Genomic DNA, 20,500 nt, shown 5'->3' with positions numbered 1-20,500 from the left:
AACAAGTCTAATGACAGTACATGTGACATGGTGTCAATCATCACAGAAAATATGTTTGCTTTGTGCTTTAATAGAGTTACTCCATTTGAACTAACCTTGCTTTTGGATTAAAAACCATAATACATAAAATAGTTTACTTTTAAATACATATAGCTGCACTCCCATATACACTAAATGTACAATTATTGGGACACACCTCTTAATTATTTGTGACCCTGGATCACAAAACCAGTCACAAGTAGCACGCGTATATTTGTGGCAATAGCCAACAATACACTGTATGGGTCAAAATTATCGATTTTTCTTTTATGCCAAAAAACATTAGGCTATCAAGTAAAGATATTTTGTAAATTTCCTACTGTAAATATATAAAACATGTATTTTTGTGAGTGAATGCAGCACAATCGCGAACATAAATTGACAACTTTAAAGGCCATTTTCCCAAGGTTTTTTTTTTTTTTGCACCCTCAGAATACAGATTTTCAAATAGTTGTATCTCGGCCAAATATTGTCCTAAACCATACATCAATTATCCAGCTTTCATATGATGTGTATATTTCAATTTCATAAAATTGACCCATGTGACTGGTTTTGTGGTCCAGGGTCACATTTAATTCAATTGTTTCAATTAAAGGGGGGACCAACTCCATATTTTAATGTCTATGTGTTTAGAATGCAATGTCATTACAGTCCCTGTTGGTGCAAAGGTCGGTTGTCCCAACACTTTTGCCCATATAGTGTATATTTATAGGAGGAACAATTAATTAAAGTTACTATCATTAAAGAGACCGCATGGAAATTATAATAATGATGTGCTTGGATAAATCCATTATTATAAATACTTCAAAATTCCATAAAAATAAGAACTGTCCATTAAGTCAACAATGTCAAACTATGTTTTTGTCAAGAATGCCAACATTGTTTCAGCATGAATTATATTCCGTGATAACTGACGTTAGTCACATTTGTTGTCGATGGAGCTTAACTTGTTTTTTAAACTCAGAACATTACTTTAAACCTCAGTTATCAGCATATGAACAAAGTTCACGGTAGCACAGCGAGTCTTGTCAGAACAGATGTGGCACTGCAAAATAACTTTAGTCCATATCCTGCTCTGTTGACAGAAGCCCTATGATATAAATGCACAGAAATGTCTGTGCTGAAGAGGGGCAGTGTCCTTCATGAGTTTTCAGCAGTATGCTCTGCCCCAATTGTCCAGTATTGTGGAGTTGATGCAGGACGGGTCGGTGCCGTTCACATACAGAGCAGCGTGTTGGTCTGCTTCCTCTTGTAATGAAGTGGTGTACCATAAGTCTTCTGGCACGTCCAGCTCCAGAATCTGCTTGATGCGCAGTTTCTTCTCAATCGTCCTCCGCTTGAACTTAAACTCAATGATGGTTTTGGTGTAGCGGTTTAATGCCGTGACCGCCGAGCCCATGCAGGTGCCGAACGAGCCCCATGCCAGACTGAGAAAAAGTGGAGAGAAGATTATATTTAATATTCTATTTTTTTATTTTATTTTAGTACTAAAAAAAGAGGGTAAAACATAACTGACACATACTGTATATTTACTGTAGTTGATGCATTCCAATAAATACAGTTAGCCTATATACAGTCAAACCAAAAATGATTCAGACACCAGATATAATTTTTTTTTTTTTTTTTTTACTAGTGGGTGCAGGACACTATAGTTAAGTGACCCTGGATCACAAAACCAGTCATAAGTCGCACGGGTTTGTGGCAATAGCCAACAATACATTGTATGGGTCAAAAAAATCATTAGGATATTAAGTAAAGATCATGTTCCATGAAGATATTTTGTAAATTTCCTACCGTAAACATATAAACATTTATTTTTGTGAGTGAATGCAACACAATCGCGAACATAAATGGACAACTTTAAAGGAGATTTTCTCAATGTTTCGATTTTTTTGCACCCTCAGATTCCAGATTTTCAAATAGTTGTATCTCGGCTAAATATTGTCCTATCCTAACAAACCATATGTCACGAACTGCTCCGAGACACAAAGGTTGAGATCCAAATGCAGCTTTTAATAAGGAAGGTCGTACAGGCGGGGTCAAACAGGGCAAACAGAGCAAAGGAAACAGTCCAAGATCAAAAACCAGATAAACAAAACACAGGATAAACGCTCAGAAATGCAGTGTGACACAAACAAGACTTCGCAGGGAATGAATGAATGTACAAGGTATAAATAGGCTGAGACTAACAGGGCAATAAGATACAGGTGAATGCAATCAATGATAATGAGTCCGGGCAGTGAGTTCTGGGAAATGTAGTGTGAGTGAAATATGATAGTCTGGTGTGGAGTGCCCTCTGGTGGCACTCAAGGGCACTCCAGCTGGTGACCGTCCTGGAGGGCCACTGTCCTACAGAGTTTAGCTCCAACCCTGAAAAAATCACCTGCCTGTAATTTTCTAGTAATCCTGAGGACCTTGATTAGCTTGTTCAGGTGTGTTTGATTAGGGTTGAAGCTAAACTCTGTAGGACAGTGGCCCTCCAGGACCGGAGTTGCCCACCCCTGCGTTACACCATACATCAATGGAAAGATTATTTATTCAGCTTTTCGTGATGTATAAATCTCAATTTAAAAAAAATTGACCCATGTGACTGGTTTTGTGGTCCAGGGTCACATTTATGTATGTGAGGATAGCAAAATAAAGTAAACTGTGACATATAGTCAAAAATTCTTCATACAGTGGACTACCAGTGAAATTTATAAAATATATGGGACCAACAATTATTCAGACTCTTTGACCTGACCATGTTTTGCTTAAGTGTTTGTTTGTTTTTTCTTTAATTGCTAATGCAACCTTTTTACACCACAGACTGATCAAAATTAAGTATTGCTTGGTAATTGGTTGACCTAAATTGGTATTACCCAATTGTGTATTTAAATTTAACCAAATTAATTTGTGAGACAGTCTAACAGAAGGATGGCAAAAACCAGTGAAATATAAACTGTCATAATGTGGGAAATGTTATATGTCTGTTAAATGTATAATGTTAAATGTCTGAATACATTTTGGTTTGACTGTATATATATATATATATATATATATATATATATATATATATATATATAAATATTAATAAAAGTTCACATTACTCACTGTATGTAGAGAACTTGATGTATTTGTGCAAAAAAGAAATTTTCAAGTCTATAAGATCAACTATCCTGCTAGTGCATCTGGCTTGACAATTATTAATGTACGTCTGCTGGCAAATTTATTTGCAAAGTGTCATACATGAGACTCACAGATAGGACCAGCTGTAGTCCCATGTCTTAGGTCTCCAGTCTTCTGGACCCAGCTGAACAGCCAGCTGGAAAGCTGTGGTGAACATCATATGTGCAACCATCCCGAAAAGGCCTGGGACACAGAAAAATGACATCGCATATGTTGTCATTTTTGGCTTTGTCCACAAGATGTCAGTATGAGTTTCAGTATAATGTCTATTCAAAGAGTAAACTGTCCAGTTGCAAAACCAACTTAATAAGAAGTAGAAATTATTAATAATTGTATATTAATTAATAGGCGTAGTAGCGAGTACTTGACCAGCTGTGATAGGGTTGTTTCCTCCGAGGAGGCAAGATAGGCAGTTTCTCCTCAAAGAACTGGATGAGTAGAAAACTAAAACAATGCAGATTGTGAAATATGACATTTAAAAAGTGTGCACTGTCCAACAGCAACACCAGCGGTGAAAGTTACGGCGAGAAGAGTCTCTCTTGCCTCACCTGGTCCCATATTAAGTCCCATTGAGTTTTGACAACTCCCCCCCCCCAAAAAACAAAACAAAAAAAACCTTACCGGCCATATTAGACATTCTCTGTTACCGGCTTAAATTTGGAAAAGTCACGTGAGAGGAGGCAAAGTGTCCATCGCACTATGATTGGCTATTGCACTGTTTGTGCGGGTAAAAATCGCGCCTCTCAATTTAGTGCTCGTGAGAATCAGTCTGAAGAAATATGTTAATGGAAAGACCAAATAAAAAGTAAGTAAACAACTCACCCACTCAGATATCACCGCTTTGTCACGTCAAAAATGACCTGCAAGGGCTTTTTTTTTTTTTTTTTTTTAAGTGAGCAATCAGTTTTGTATGGTGAAATTAAAAGTAGCCTAAGTTACATCTCATGTCTGAGACCTACAGTGTTTACCGAGTCTTGATGACTGATGATCCGAAGTTAACTGTTAAAAAGAACAGGTGAACATCAGGTAACAAATAAAGTATCCATTATGGAATAATTATGATAATAAGCACTATCTTTATACTTCGTTTCATTAAATAAAACATAAATTGCATTATTACTGTAAAAATACAAAATATAATTTTATTGGTTGTTGTTGTTGATTTTTTTGTAATAGTGTGAGTAACATTTATTTAACCTTGAAGTGTCAACATTAAGCGTAACATGAATATGAATTTACATTTACATATATGTATTTTTTTTTTTTTAAACAGTGACACACAGACTTTGCTTTGGCTTTGCCCTCGAACACCACGAATCAGTCCTATTGAGATCAATGAGAATGTTAACGGATTGCTTTCTAAGACCAAAGTTAGTCACATCTGAATTAAATCTGCGAGTGAGCTGGTCAAATTACCGTTCACCAAAGTTAAGTTAGAGTGCCTGCAACATTCATTACACCATTACACTCATTACAACCACTGTCTGGTTTGAAAATAAGGTAGAAACACTTGATTACTTTTTTATTGTGACAGAAATGTTATATTAGGCTATTGATTATGAATTGAAACCAAGTAAACATTAAATGAAACATTTATTTATAACTAAAAAACCCAAATGCAAATATTTCAGAAGCCGACCACACCGCTGCAGTGCACATGCATCATGTGATGAAGCGGCTATTGTGTTTTTTCAGTGTCGTTTCTTCTCATGGCAGGTGCTGATGTACATCAAGTGTGTTGGTGAGCATTCCTACAACCAGGATTATAGTGGAAAAAAAAATAGGGGGAGGGATGATGGTCTCGGCTGGCCATGTCACGTACCAAAACCCCTAACCCCCCACACCAATCCGATTACAGCACAAACTACCAAATCCCCACGCTGTTGGGACAGACCAGAGAGATAGCTTCCCGTCCAAAACAACCTCCCACCACTGCCACAAATACACATTCACTGCAAGACAACTTTTTCTTAATCACAATTTTTTCTTATTTTCAGTAAAATATTGAAATACTTTTCACATAAAAAAGCGTAAAATATTAAAACTTTTCAGAGATTATTTATGCTTAAATTACGATTTTCTTTCCTTAGATGCATTTTCTGTTGTTTTGAGCGTAAACCTCATTACATTTTGTTACAACAATGCAAAGCAATATATATACAATATATATACAACAATATATCTAGCCATTAAAGCGCCATGAAGCGGTTGGATTTGTGCTGTATAATCTCATCTCGGTTTCACAGCTGGGGATGACTGGCAGGAGTTGAGCTTGCAGGATTTTCTGGTAAATGAGCATTCAACAGGGACTAGTGTTCCTCTGTCTGCCAAAAATGTGAAAGCAAGAAAGAAAAGTCTGTTAAAATAGGGCCCGATGTACGGTGTTAATACTTTTCTATGTTGATTTTTCACAGATGTTTCCCCGTATTTTGAATTATGCATCGCCTTGTGCTGTGTTTTAGGTCATTGGAGATATCCGTAAACATAATGGAAAATCTTTGCAGAAAATTTCCACTGCTTTTTCCATTTTTCTACAGATTGGTTTTCTTACAGTGGTAAATAGATAAGACCTTTAAGATTTGAATATTCTGGATGTCTTCTGCCACACAGACACAGGTCAAACTATCAAAGAAGATCGTTAAACCAACTGGCCTGATTTATTTTTGCTCTCTGTTATTTTATTCCAATTCGTTTCCATTTCCTTATAATTAAAAAATATAATATGTCCTTAATATTAAAATAGTCAGTTCACATGATCAAAGACACCTTAATAGAAGACACACCACTAACAGGGAAAGTTGTCACCCACATTCTTTGATTTTTACTTAAAAGGTCACATCCTCGAAAAACAGGATATTATTGCTCTTTGCAACTCTTTTGATGAACAATGCAGGTGTATTTCAGCAGTGGCGTGTAGCGCAGTCACTCCTAGCCACTTTGGCAGGTTGAATTTTATAAATAATATATACATTTTTTAATTGTAGTCTTTTAAAAAAGCATGTGAAATAATAAACTAAGTACAATGTAGTGTCAAAAATATAGTTTTTTCGGTATAAATCACTACTGAAATACTTCCAATACTTATTTTCCGCAGAATATATACACGATACCAGCTGTGCTTTCTTGCTCTCTCATCTCTCCGACAGCGAGTTACACTCAAACCCTCCTCTCCTCACTCACTCGCTTCATTTGCTCCAGATGAGTATTGTTTCTGTTGCAGGGCTTGAATTTCGGCATGGGATTGCGTGTGTAGCAACTCATTATGTAACTGCACATAATGTAAAAACTGCACATAATAAGTATTACATTTTTATTGCAATAAAATGTTCATAATGTAATAATGTTCTCAAAACGTTAGAAAATCTTGAGCTCATAATGTAATAAAACATTTTACACTATGAGAAATGTATTACATTTTAAACTCACCCGAAAACATGTCATATTTTCATAATTGTAATAGCTTTTTAAAACATAAAAAATATTAGTATTCCCTTACAGTACATTTAAAAAAATCTAAATAGTCTTAAACTACCTGCAATAGATTTAAAAATAAATTAAAAATAAACATAAAGCAGTGCTATTCCTTTACAGTACATTTAAAAAATCTAAATCCAATCTTAACCTGCCAACAAAATCCACCAGACTAGTACTATTATTATGATTATTATTACTACTACTACTACTACTGCTGCTGCTACTTCTTGTATACATACTGTTAAACAGTTTGGAGGAAAGTTACTTTTAAAAGTAATGCATTACAATATTGTGTTACTCCCCAAAAAAGTAACTAATTGCATTACTTAATTAGTTTTTATGAAAAGTAACGCGTTACATTACTTCTGATTTACTTTTTCTCTCCTGGGCTGGGCTTTCTTGTTTGTTTTTTAATAACATCAAAAAAAGTTATATTTTTGGCAAATTTTAAGGCCCTTTCACACCAAAAGTTAAATGAATAAGCCTCAGGCAGAAGGAAATGCATATTTACGCCTGTGCAGTAGAGGGCGCAGCTCAAAACCGACAAAATTTACCCTATTTACTTTGTTAGCGCATATTACTAGTCTTGTGGTGAACAATTAATCTGTGCAAGTTAAAGGGATCCACTGGAGGTAAGCTTATTGAGAACCCAAGTGCAGTTTATTACAAACAAGATCAAACAAGATGGGGCGGCAGTGGCTCAGTGGTTCATGTAGGTTGTCTACAAACCGGAAGGTTGGTGGTTCAGTCCCCGGATCCACCTGACCAAGTGTCGAGGTGAGCAAGACACCTAACCAAGTGTCGAGGTGAGCAAGACACCTAACCAAGTGTCGAGGTGAGCAAGACACCTAACCAAGTGTCGAGGTGAGCAAGACACCTAACTCCAGCTGCTCCCGACGAGCTGGATGGCGCCTTGCATGGCTGACACCACCGTCGGTGTATGAGTGAATTAATGAATGGGTGAATGTGAGGCAAGATGTAAAGCGCTTTGGTGGCCATGGGTCTGTTGAAAGCGCTATATAAATGCAGTCCATTTACCAACATGAAACAAAAACATGGTAAGACATGAACATAGACTTACAAACAGTAGTCTACAGGATGGCAAACATAAGGGCTTAAATACACAGACTAATTACAAGACAAGGGACACTTGTGAACAATGATCAGACAATTATCCAATGACAAGACAAATGGCAGGATCACATGACAAACAGGGAATCACATAAGACACAGAAACATGACAATGACAAAACCAAAACGTGACAGAGGGTCACAAAACCTCTTAGGGCGGCTCCCGACGCCAAACAAAACCAAAACCATACATAAGTCGCGGAGGTCTTGGGGGAGGGATGGTGGGGGAGGGATGGTGGGCCAGGCCCGTGCAGGGGGACAGGACATGGACGGGCCTGGATCGTGGCATGGCGTGGGCGGACCTGGCAGGCTATGAAGCCTCCAGGGTGACATCAGAAGTTCAGGTAGCCAGGGCGGATCCGACACTTCAGGGGGCCATAGAGGCGCGGCCTCCATGGCCCTATCAAGGGACCTACTGGTGTGGCGGCGGCCATCCTGACCGAGGGCTCACGGGTTGTAGCCGATGTGCTGCCCACACACACAAAATAGCTGTGTCCACCACGATCAGCGCTGCATCTTCCAGAGCTGACTCAGGCGTGGCGCCCATCCTGTCTGAAGACACAGGCACTCAGGCATGACGTGAACACTGTCTGGCTGGGCAGGCATGACGTGAACAGTCTCAGGCTCGGCAGGCCTGATGTGAAGAAGCTCAGGCTTGGCAGGCATGACGTGAAGAGACTCAGACTTGGCAGGCATGACGTGAAGAGACTCAGACTTGGCAGGCATGACGTGAAGAGGCTCAGACTTGACAGGCATGACCTGAAGAGGCTCAGGCTTGGCAGATGTGACGTGAAGAGACTCAGGCTTGGAGGGTACTGTGGTTTTGCGGGGCTCCTCGTCCGCAAAAAACACTGTAAAAGTTGAGCCACTCACCAACAAGGCATAGTCAATGTTATTGGGCCAGGGAAAAATGAAGTTTTCCCCCTGGCAATCGAGACCGCACGGGTTCATTCAGCCCAAAATGAAAAATGTCCTTTAGAGCCACGTCATTCAAATCTACCACATCGCAAAGTTCACAGAAGTCCTCAACATAGTCCTCCAGGGGATGATTCCCCTGGCGTAGATTTATAATTTAGGAGGGCAACTGCTGGGTTCATTGTTGACGGTCAAGTATTCTGTAAGCCGGGATCCACTGGAGGCAAGCTTATTGAGATCCCAAGTGCAGTTTATTACAAACAAGATCAAACTTGAAACAAAAACATGGCGTGGCATGAAAAACTCAAAATGAAGACATGAACATGAACTTACAAACAGTGGTCTACAGGGAATCACATGACAAGACACAGAAACATGACAATGACAAAACCAAAATGTGACAGTGGTGTACTGTAATGGAATACATTTTTTTTATGTTTTAAAAGCTATGACAATTGTAAAAATATGACATATTTTTGATGAGTTTATAATGTAATACATTTCTCATAACGTAATTTTTTTATTACATTGAGTTTTGTTACAATAATAATGTAATACTTATTACATGAGTTGCTACAGCATGTATTGCGCATCATTTGACTAATTCCCGCAGATTTTGTGCTCACACCCAAAGTGCACCACATAAAGCCGCCTCTTAGTACTAAATGTTGTTATTTTTCGCTGCTTATTGCGCTTAAACAGTCAAATACACAAAACATAATGACAAAATGCCGGTCTTGGTGAGTAATCACGTAAACACAGTCAGTTATGTTTTAAGTGAACGTAAACAGTTGAGAAAGAAAATGCACGTGGAACAGTATAATGGATCCATGCTTCAAGTGACAGCAGCCTAATTTACCTGATAATATTAAAAATATCCATATGGCAGTTATTCACCATGGTATCATTGTCAAAATGGTGGCCAGTGAAAATGCTGAGTCACTAGTAACTTTGGAAACCCACTAGCCACAGTCGCAGGTGAGTAAAAAAGTTAATGTCAAGCCCTGATTGTGACACTATGGCTGCGTTCCAGTCCACTTTTAGACACGCACTTGCAGACTTCCCTAAGCACTTCATGAGGTGGACGAGGGAAGTTTATATGGACAGACCCTCGTTCCCTCGATTTTGACCGAGGGAGCGAGTCTACTTCATATGTACACTTCAGGCACATATATGTCCCACAATGCAGTACGATTGTGACCGATACGTCCCCACAGATCTCATCTAATCACCACCACAACAAACAACTCTATTATATATTAATTCTTTTCTTTTTTTTTTTTTAACAACTCAAACACACCTATAAACATTTGGATGCCGCATTAAACAAATTCTTAAATGAAAAATAAATAAATAAATAAATAAACTCCATAGCTGATTCCAAGTGATCAAGGGCTGAGGACGTTCCAGTTCAGCCCATTGCAGTTTCCGCCAGTAGTGGGCACTCGTGCAACATAAGCATGACGTACTGTACATCCGAGTGAACGAGACGGAGGGAAGTTAGCGAGTGAAGGGCATGACAATTTTGGACTGGAACGCAGCACAGAATGTCATATCCATGAAAATATTAACATTACCGCCAACATTTACAAACCAGTGCTTATTCAGTATTCAGCAATTTGGCTAATTCTGATGCACAACAGTCTGAACTACATCAACAACCAGAGCAAATCCTAACAGTCTGGTCTTTGCAAAGGAACTACTGTCTTAGCACACTTCTGGTGAATGTCAGTCAGCGCGAGCACCAAACGCATTGAGTTCTTTTTTACAGTTTATTGCACTCATCATCAAGCATGTCCCACTCTTCAGTTTCTCATTCATGCATGTTTCTTTATCACTAGTACTGTGCTATGCAGATATATTTACATACAGAGAAATAGATGATATTGTAAAATCTCTAATGATAGACGTTATACCGTGGTCACGATATACAGTACCGTCATACCAGCCCTATAGCAGATATATACATTCAAAACTAACAGTAGGCTATCTTAAACTAAATGCAATTAACTGTTTATTTAAAAAAAGATAAGCCCTTAAATATGTACTGCCCCAACTGTTCTTATGTGTTTTATTTATTTTTACCTGAGAGAGCGGTGCATAGAGCTGCAAAGGCATTGAGCTTGAGTCTGTTCATCATGTTAAAGCATGGACACATCTCTATGACCATCATAGCTCCACCGGTGAACAGAAGACCAATGTACAGACACTCAGCCACAATACACAGCCAGAGTACTTCTGAGAGAGAGAGAGAGAGAGAGAGAGAGAGAGAGAGAGAGACATTGTTGTCCTTTTGCTTTTAAATTAGCATTTACATTTATACATTATTCCATACATACTTTAAGAACATGCTCCTCTTTTCTACTATTGTAGACTTTTTTAAATATATATATATATATATATATATAATTCCGCTAAAAAAGTTGTGCTTTGTTCTCAGTAAAAAAATAGTTTTTTTAATAAATACAAAAATATGAAAAGGGGATTAATGACTTTAAAATGTAGCTATTTCCGTCTATTACACAGAAACTGATGTGAACCACCTTTAGGCTACTTTATCCTCAGTTACTGAACACTGTTACTCATTCCAAGTAATCTTTGACCTCTCACAAGCATCAAAGCTTACATGCACACTTGCACATATTGTAAGCAAAAGAAAATCTGATGACCTTGTCTAGAGAAGTGTTTGGGTGGTGTTAGTTTTTGAATTTAAAGGTATAGCGGAGGATTTTCCCGAATTTTAGAAAAGAACCGCCCTCTCGACTTTTTGAGAAAAATGCACATGCGCAACACTCTACCTGCTCCCGAGAGGGAACGCCTATTAAAAGCTAGCATCGCTAATCATAGCTTACATTAACTTTTACTAGCAGTGATTTTAAATGGATTTCTCCAAATAGCATGCCAAACTTTACCTGTCGAGTAGAAACTTCGCGACTGAGGCATCAGTGGGAAGCCCAACCTGTGCTTTTAGCGCACGCCAGCGTGTGAAATATTCTCCCAAAAACACTGGTCTTGTTTCTTTCTTCAGAGGCCTTTCTCTTCGTGTCATTCAATTCGTAGACACTTTTTCTCTTGCGACCCTCAGACATTTTGAAAAAACCCGGTGAGAACGGCGAGCTTCAATGAATGGCTGAAACCATAGTTCACCACACACATACACCTGAAAGTGCGCATGCGCAGAAAGGACGAGCACGTACGACGGCCTTACGTAAACATATCACCAGAATGATTGACACTTAGGTGGACCAATAGTCTTGATGATCCACCCGGAAAAAGAAAATCCTCCACTATACCTTTAATGAACTAGTAGATGTAACGGAATTTGTTTTAGGTTATTTGTCTTTATTGTTCATATAAATAACATGTAACACTTGTTACTTACCCACCTCTTTCATGATCTGGTGCAATCTCTAAAAAGCTCCTACAGGTAAATCCTATAAAAAGACAATTCTGGTAAACATTGGCTTCTGGCTCCAAATGTACATCAAACAAATGGATTCACATTCTTTAAGAAGGAACAAGTTTTACAGAATATATTATAGGCTACTGTTATAAATAATAAATGCTATTGTTCATTGTTAATTCATGCTTGTTCGTTTTTTGCAAACTAATGTTCCTTTTCATAGGTTCACTTGATGCTACCAGAAGTGATGATTGTTTGAAGCCTGTTTAAATACTCTATGGGAGTGTGCGATTGATTTGGTGTTTGTGCAACTAAACGTTTGGTTTATATGATTGGTTGCTCACGGCTGATTCTGCTTGTCAGCTCTGCTGTGTGGCATTACAGATGATAGCAGTTCGATAGCAGTTATGTATTTTTTAAAGATGGCTCACTCACAAGACTACTATTTCGTGGTTAGGCAATGCGGTCCGTCCCGCTCCAAGAAACGGGCCTAGTCCAAAGGCACACCAGCACCCACGTAGGTGCATTAAATTAAGATCGGCAATCAAGTTAAACCAATTTTATACTCTTCATTTCTCATGTAGTGGTTGGAGACGCTTCAGGCTCTCTCACTATGACACATTTTCAGGTGACCATGTCGCCTATGGTTAGCTCCATCACAACCTGTGTCTTTGACGAAAGCAGACCGTGTGATGCCCCATATGACAATGTACTCCTGTTTTCTCCATGCTACAAGACTTTTGGAGTTTATGCTTTTCAGAGAGACTGATGCCTCTCTCCTTCATCTAGCAAGGAGGAGACTTTTGCCAAATGGGATGATTCTTTGAACCATAAAACTGGGGAACATCATCCAATTCCATCGTGGTCCGCTTTTTTTCAATGGACTGTTCCCTATAGCTGCGGGTTGGGAGGCTCTCATTTTGGGGCAGGAAGTTCTAAGTTCTTCCCCTTTGGAAAGAGGAGCCGTAGAAGAAGTGTCTCCTTCTCAAAGGGAGTCTGGCTTTTACAGCCGATACCGGGCCAGATTTACTAACTAAATCTAAATCTTTACTAATAAAAAAACTACTGTCAGGATTTACTAAAGACACACAGTTAAAAAGGTGAAAAGGCGTGGACACCTTACTGCATATGCATTTGTAGGAGTTTCCCTTTCAGACTCAAAATTTATGGGAGGAGAGTATTTCATGAGTTCACACTTACATGTAATTAAGTGGAGTAAAGGTTATGCATAAGTTAGGGCTCCGAGCTCGGAATTTTTGCCCGAACCCAGAGTACTCCCCCCGGTTGTTGAAAGAGTAGTTAGGACTAGAAGTGAGGAGATGGGGTGGTAGAGGGATGCTGTTAAACTGTGGACGAACGGAGGTAAGTCTGCTGTACATATACCTCTTATTTAGGTAATGGGTTGATTAACTGAGTGCGCTCCTCTTGAGTTAATTTAGGTTAATTATCTGAACGTGCTCCTCCCGAACTTTGTTAATAAAACATCATTTAAATGAATCATGGAAGGTGATTTACTAAGGTTGGCGCTTGTCAGTTTACTGGTATTTGCGCCATTATTTAACGCCCCCCAAAAAGCAAGTCTTAAACCAGAGGCTAATTTGCGCTGCTCTTGTTGGTCATTATGAAATTGGTGTTCTTTCATTTGCGCGTCTTCCGTAGATCACACGCAGTACTTTCCATTTGCGCTCTGTTCGAATTTCGCTCTCATGCTAATTTGCCCTGTTTAGTATATCTGGTCCACTTTCTGATGTTGAAAAAGTATATGGGAGACTACACCCATCTTGAATTTGCATTGATGGAACTACACTCTCCAGAATTGCTGTTTTTGCACCACTCCTGGCACATAGCTCATGATGCAGCATCATGCAAACCTATTGAAAGGAACATCTCGGTTCCCCGAACAGAGAACGAGATGCTGTGTAGCTTGCCATGCTAGTTCTTACTGCTTTCTTCCTTCATTTAGTTCATTAGTAAAGACCGCAAGACCTCAGATGGTTGTGTCAGATAAAACATCAGAAATGTGCAGTGTTGGAGGGCCTCCAGGACCAGGGTGGGGAACCAGTGCTTTAATTTATACTTAGAAATGGTGGTATTAGTATTGTGTAGAATTTAACATAACCCAGGAATAATAACAGTCCTGTAAAAGCATTAATCATTGTTTTTTTGTTTTTTTTAAACCTTATTGTGATTTGTTTCCAGACATGTAAATAGCCTTTATAAATGAACATAAACCAAGATTAATTCACATTGTAAAGGGGTGTTATTCATTTTATACTTCACGTTAACTATTGCATTACAAATGTTAAAAATGTAAGCTATTAATGTTAAGAGATGATTCGATTAACTAAAGCTGTTTACTAAGAAATGCATAGTAAATGCACAATTTAACATTAACAAAGATTAATGCTGTATGCAGAATTTTGATCATTGCTAATTTTAACCAATGCATGAACTAATGTTTACAAATACAACCTTATTGTAAAGTGTTACCCACATCCATTTCTCCAGAGTCCAGAGCCAGATCTGGAGAATGAACTTCTGCACTGCACTTTAAATGAAAACACCAGTGGTTTTTGTAGGCAGTAGCCATGAGAAAGAGGCAGTAATGCTGTCTTACCTTGTAAGTCCATGGTTTGTTCACAGGAGTACCAGATGCCTGCGTGGAACTTCCTCATGAGGAACTTCTCCTCTCCGGTCTCATAGATGTACTGCACCAGCCGTGTGTCGTTGATGTCGGAGCTGTTAAAGCGGATGCAGTACGTCTGCTTGACTTTCACCGGCCCCATGCAGAAAGGCTTGACCACCTTTCTGGTCCCCTCACACCAGTAGCTGGTGGTGACGGCGGAGATCGCCATGGCCAATGCCACGTAGTTGAGCGTGAGCGCCAGAGATGCTCTCTGAGCACGCTGTATACCCATCGTGCTCCGGGAGGCACAAGGAGATGAGTGATCCTGGTTTCGAGGTCCTTGCTTCAGACATTCAAACTTTTGTTTTGCAGATGCTTGCTAATGCGTCCCATCTGTGCTTTCTTCTCCTTGGAAGACCAACTGGACGGACTCAGAGCTTTCACAAATGACAGCTGCTCTACTTCATGTCTAGCTCTAATGCTATGAGTCTCTTATGTTTCGCTCTAACTTACCCTTCCCCACCCCACCCACGGTTCCCTTCCCCCCATCCTTTTCACTGTTATCATTTCAAAGGGGAAATTGTTCTTCCATCTAAACCCGTAGCTTATTTTTGTGAGCATAGCAATAAAACAGATTATCAATCAGATTATTCTTCAATCTGATGCAGGGCTATCTGCCAAATCTCAGTGGGAACTTCCTCCATTTTCAAGACTGCCTCAGTGAACATGTCAATGAAGTGCAACAGTTTGTTCAACAATGGTTTACAGTAAAGAAGATAAAGATAAATCTGTAACATCTTTGATGCTGCGAAGAAGCTCTTACATCTGTTTGCACATGCAAAAATTATTGCTACACACACACACACACACACACACACACACACACACACACACACACACACAGCAAATCCTGTCTGATTTGACAGCTGGATGATTAATGTGGGATATTTCATACAAATGTAGGGAAATGGCTATGGGAAATATGTTTAAGGGCTTTAAGACAGATGTCAGCACAAACAGACACTGGATTAAGCCCACAGGGGCTTATGCTGTAAATTATTATTTAACTTTTATTATTCAGGAATTCACAAATTATCTTGGAGAGAATAAAGAGAGGGTTTTTTTTTTTTTTTTTTTTTTAGTTAAAGTTTTTGCAATGTTTAGAAAAATGTCCACACTGTTCTTTTAAAAAAACTTTCACAATGTAAGCGAACGGTTTCTGGGGGTGTCAAACAACAAAAATGACCAAAAAAGCACCATGAAAGTGCCATAAACATAGTCTATTTCACTATGCACTAGTATTTGGAAGAAACGGAGGTATTGTGTTCTACGCAAGTCATATGGGTTTTTGCATGACATCAGTTTTTTCTTCTTTTTAAAAAAAACTAATCTCTGTAAGGCATATAATATCACAAGGGTATTATAATAATACAGTAGGTTATAATAATTGTCCATGTGATTTTTTCCCAAAGTAATTTCATGAACAGGTGAAAAGAGATTTTTTACAGGGATGGATCCTAGCAGAGGATAAAGGAGGGATATATAGGGAAAAGGAGGAAATTACTTTTTTTCCCCCATGTTCTTCCAAGGTGCTGTTGAACCGGAAATACCAATACAGGTTTAAAGCTCATGATATAAAAGAACAGTGAAGGATGTTATGTAATATGGAATCCTGAGGTTTATCTGTTTCCGGATATTTCATGCTTTGTCACAGAGATATTCATTTTAGAAAATGCAACATTGTATTGCTTGTACCTACTTTTGTTAAGGCAATTTTATTTTTTTATTTTTTTTATTTTTTATTTATCCAACAAAATGCATCTGTTCATCCCAATGAAGATTCTGTCACCGGTTACATTTGAAACCAAAAAAGAAGATATTTTGAAGATTACTGGTAACCAATCAAGTCGCCGTTTGGTCCACTGACATCCAAAAACAAACTAACTGACAAAAAAACAAACATGTTGGGTGCAATATCCATTTAAACTTACCAAATCAGGTTGCTGGACAAGATACATATTATCCTCTAATCCTTGAAAACCATAAACAAAACTATACAAAATGTATGTCTTAGACTAAATTAAATACGGGTTAGGTTGCAGCAAGGATTGTACTGACCAGAGTGCATGTTGTGAGGTGATTTATTGACCTTCAAGAGTGAGAAACCATCAAAAATAGAGAATGATCCCATTAAAAAAAGATATTTAGAACCAAACATCTACATTATCCTATTCAGCATATGTCCATATTAATATTATGCATATTAATATAATTCAATGCTGATTATTATTATTATTATTTATTTTTTTATTGTTCAGGCCTATGAAAAATATGATTCACTGAAATAAGTATTTTTAAAAAGCTAGCTATGAACACTAATATCTGATAATGACCGATGAAATATGGCAGAAGTATTCAGTATTTTCTGTAGGAGTGAAATTATGCAACAAATAATCCATATGATTACCATTAGATTTCTGATGCTCAACAAAATAAACACAGATTACAATAATATTCAACCTAGTGCATTCATATTGTCTTCCATTGTCCTAGAAACTACAAACTCTAATGCAATATAGATTTAGGATAAGTTATAATAATGATAAAAAATTTAATTTTAATAAAAAATTCAGGAATAATAACACACAGGTGATTTGTCTACAAACCTCATTTAAAAGGAGTTTCAGATGCTTTGAGGATTATCTGCGCTGACATTTGATGAGGACCATGTCCTACATATACAAACTACATCCAATGCCCTATATAATAGCGATTGCTCAAACATTGCTCTCTCCTTGTTAGACACAGTACGTATTGAGTTGCATTTTTGCAAGGATTTTAATTTTGACTTTAAAATGACGTGTTCGTGAAATATGCAAAACAACCTAATTATCAAAGTGATCAGAAACGTAGAACATAGAACACCAAGAAAAATGTATCAAACTGTCGCTGAGTCAAACACCACAGCAGGTTTGATAGTTGAATTTTTTAAAAGTCTAAACCAGTTTTGTGATGAGTCAGTTTTACTTATTCTGTACGTTGCATTTTTCATACATTCATTTCAGAATTAATCCTTCAATATCTGTGCTTGGTTAAATGTTAAAGGGCATGAACACAGATTGTAATCATGACCACGCTGCCCTCTTGATTGTGGTTTTGCTGTAACCTCCTGGAAAAGAGAAGCTAAAGCATGTAATCCTTACCTGCATATCCTCCTATCCCAAACTTAATTGCTTTTGTTGTTGTTGTTGTTGTTGTTTATTCTATACTGTAAAAGACAGTATAAGTGTTGGCTTCATGACTAAGAGATATTCCACGTATTTATCCATGTAAAGCGGCAAATTAATTCTGAAAAACATCAATTGTTTCTGAACATTTTTAAAATCACAATGTCAACATTAGATAATCCTGTTAAATGACTGAATTCAACTGATTACATAAATCAGATTTGACCTCTCTCAAGCCAAGCCTCAACAGCAGAGCGCATATGAAAAATAAAATCAGTCCTCATCCCCTAGTGAAAAGATTGTATACTGAAGCACAATTTATTACTACGTGTATTTATGCTACACTATAAATTGATATACTTAAAGTCTATTAAACTGAAACAACCAATTTTGTACTAAATGCATTTTAGTTGTACAAAAGCAGTGCTGAAGTTCAACTAAAGTTGTATTTAATATACTTGTTTGTGCTAAAGTGGAACTATTCCAAGAATTCCAAGGCACTTTAATATATAGCCTACTCCTGTATTTAAGTTTTAAAATGCAGAATTCCCTCAGCTTAAACTGTAACTCAGCTTAATATATTTTGGTGACATTACAATTGCAATTCAATTGCACTGTAAGAGTGTTACACATTGTTACACAATGCAATGGCATTCCAAGTAAACTTGAAATGTGCTACTGGCATCATTATAGTGTGCTTCAAATAGGCTACAATAAAGTCATCTTTATAAATAATGACACTATGGGCCCTATCTTGCACCCAGCGCAAGTGACTTTGTACACCGACGCATGTATCATTCCTATTTTGCACCCGCGCAAAGCGGACTTTTCCCTCCACAGAAGCACGTCGGTAAGTTAGGAAATACACTTGCGCTCCCGGGGGCGGTTCAGCGAAAAGAGGAGGCGTGTTCCGGCGCAAACGTTCCTTCATGCTATTTTGCAGGTTTAGAAAACAATTGCGCCACTAACCAGGAAAAAATAGTTTAAAGTCAGTGGCGCGTTGCGCATGTTATTCATATGCTATTTTAAGGGCGCATGCTTGGCCATAATCAATGTAGCCTGTGCACAACGCGCACTTTGATTCTCTAATCTACACAGAAGCAGCAGTTTTCATTTTTGCAAATCATACATTATTACGATAGATAGATAGATAGATAGATAGATAGATAGATAGATAGATAGATAGATAGATAGATAGATAGATAGATAGATAGATAGATAGATAGATAATTATTATAAAAGCATACATCTAGCTTACACATTTACCCAAATTACCATACGCGTGTTTAACCGAAGTTAATTTGGGTGGGTTTCTCCATTTCAATGTAACTTCTCTCTTTTACGGCCGTGACGAGAGCGTTGCTCTCCTTGGCTGTGAACCGCTCCTGGCGCGCGTCTGGCAAATCCGCCGTTACAATAGCAATCCGCTATGGAAAAAGCGCCTCTGCTCTTAAAGGGAATGTGAGATGACGCTCTGATTGGTTTATTTCACGTTACGCCCAAACCACACCTATGAATAATGAAGCTACTTCAGACCAACCCATTTTAGATTTGCGCCTGGCGCAAGAGTCATTTATCCCGCCGGGAAAATAGCAACAGCGCCGAGACCCGCCCACAAAGTTACTTGCGCTTTGCGCTTTGACACTTGCGTTTCAGATCGTTAAAATAGGGCCCTATATGAGAAATTGCATTTTACTGACCTGCCTCAGTATACTCCCCTCAGGCCACCCTCAGGGTGAATGTGAGGCTATGTAAAGCGCTTTGGTGGCCATAGGTCTGTACGCTATATAAATGCAGTCCCTTTACCATATACCAGTAACTTACTTATCCAGAGAACATCAGTGAGACAATGGGAACAGATATTTGCACATTGAATGTAGGAACCACTTCGGACTGGGATCAAACCCGGGTCGCCCGAGTCGCTTAATACAAATGCACTCGTTTTATTATTGTGCACACGCTAAAACACAGACAGTTCCGTTCGTTGTGGAAGAATGTGAACGTGCAGAACTGCTTGAGTTTCGCTCGGTGCGTGCGGATGGAATAAAAACGTACTCGGTTACTAACGTAACCTCGGTTCTCTCTAGAAGAGGGAACGAGTACTTGCGTAAGTATCTTACGCTAGGGGAAAACCTCTTTTCCTCGAGATATTGAAGCCAAAAATTATCCTTAATTTTGCAATAATGTAAAACGCATTGCAGCAGCATGCAGACATGGGCGAGACAGCTCGCGCGCCCATTGGCTGCTCTGCGGCAACTGCACCAGCCTATCGATAGAGGCCCCTCATGACGTCAGAACCAATGAGGGTGCTTCGCGCCCATTACGTCATGTCCCGCCGAAATCGGGTGGGGCTAGGGCTATAAATACGGCCCAGAGAGGCTGGTTTGGTCAGTTTTTCATCGCTGAAGCGAATCAGAACATGACGCATGCACGGCAAGATACGCAAGTTCTCGTTCCCTCTTCTAGAGAGAACCGAGGTTACGTTAGTAACCGAGTACATTCTCTTACGAGAGGTCT

At 38.6% G+C, this 20,500-nt stretch overlaps 1 protein-coding gene across 1 annotated transcript; it reads right to left on the bottom strand.

The window, feature by feature from the left end:
• Positions 1 to 211: 211 nt before the first annotated feature.
• On the bottom strand, positions 212 to 15,876 carry LOC309481145 (germ cell-specific gene 1-like protein). Its single transcript, XM_082145989.1, has 5 exons — positions 14,748 to 15,876; positions 12,114 to 12,161; positions 10,813 to 10,965; positions 3,279 to 3,390; positions 212 to 1,466 (listed from the first exon to the last, which is right to left on the bottom strand). Exons 1-5 carry the CDS (start codon positions 15,046 to 15,048, stop codon positions 1,190 to 1,192), a joined length of 891 nt encoding a protein of 296 aa, XP_082002115.1. The 5' UTR covers positions 15,049 to 15,876; the 3' UTR covers positions 212 to 1,189.
• Between the last annotated feature and the right edge of the window lie 4,624 nt (positions 15,877 to 20,500).

This window comes from Leuciscus leuciscus (genome assembly GCF_965113295.1).
Source record: "Leuciscus leuciscus genome assembly, chromosome: 1".
Lineage (NCBI taxonomy): Eukaryota > Metazoa > Chordata > Actinopteri > Cypriniformes > Leuciscidae > Leuciscus > Leuciscus leuciscus.
Note: the sequence above shows the minus strand (reverse complement) of the source record. Positions and strands in the feature narration are given on the sequence as shown.

Excerpts from the sequence above, each read along its gene's own strand:
- LOC309481145 (XM_082145989.1), bottom strand. The coding sequence starts at position 15,048 with ATGGGTATACAGCGTGCTCAGAGAGCATCTCTGGCGCTCACGCTCAAC. Across the intron at positions 12,162-14,747 it reads ACAAACCATGGACTTACAAG|GATTTACCTGTAGGAGCTTT; the intron begins GTAAGACAGCAT and ends GTCTTTTTATAG. Across the intron at positions 10,966-12,113 it reads TGCACCAGATCATGAAAGAG|AAGTACTCTGGCTGTGTATT; the intron begins GTGGGTAAGTAA and ends TCTCTCTCTCAG.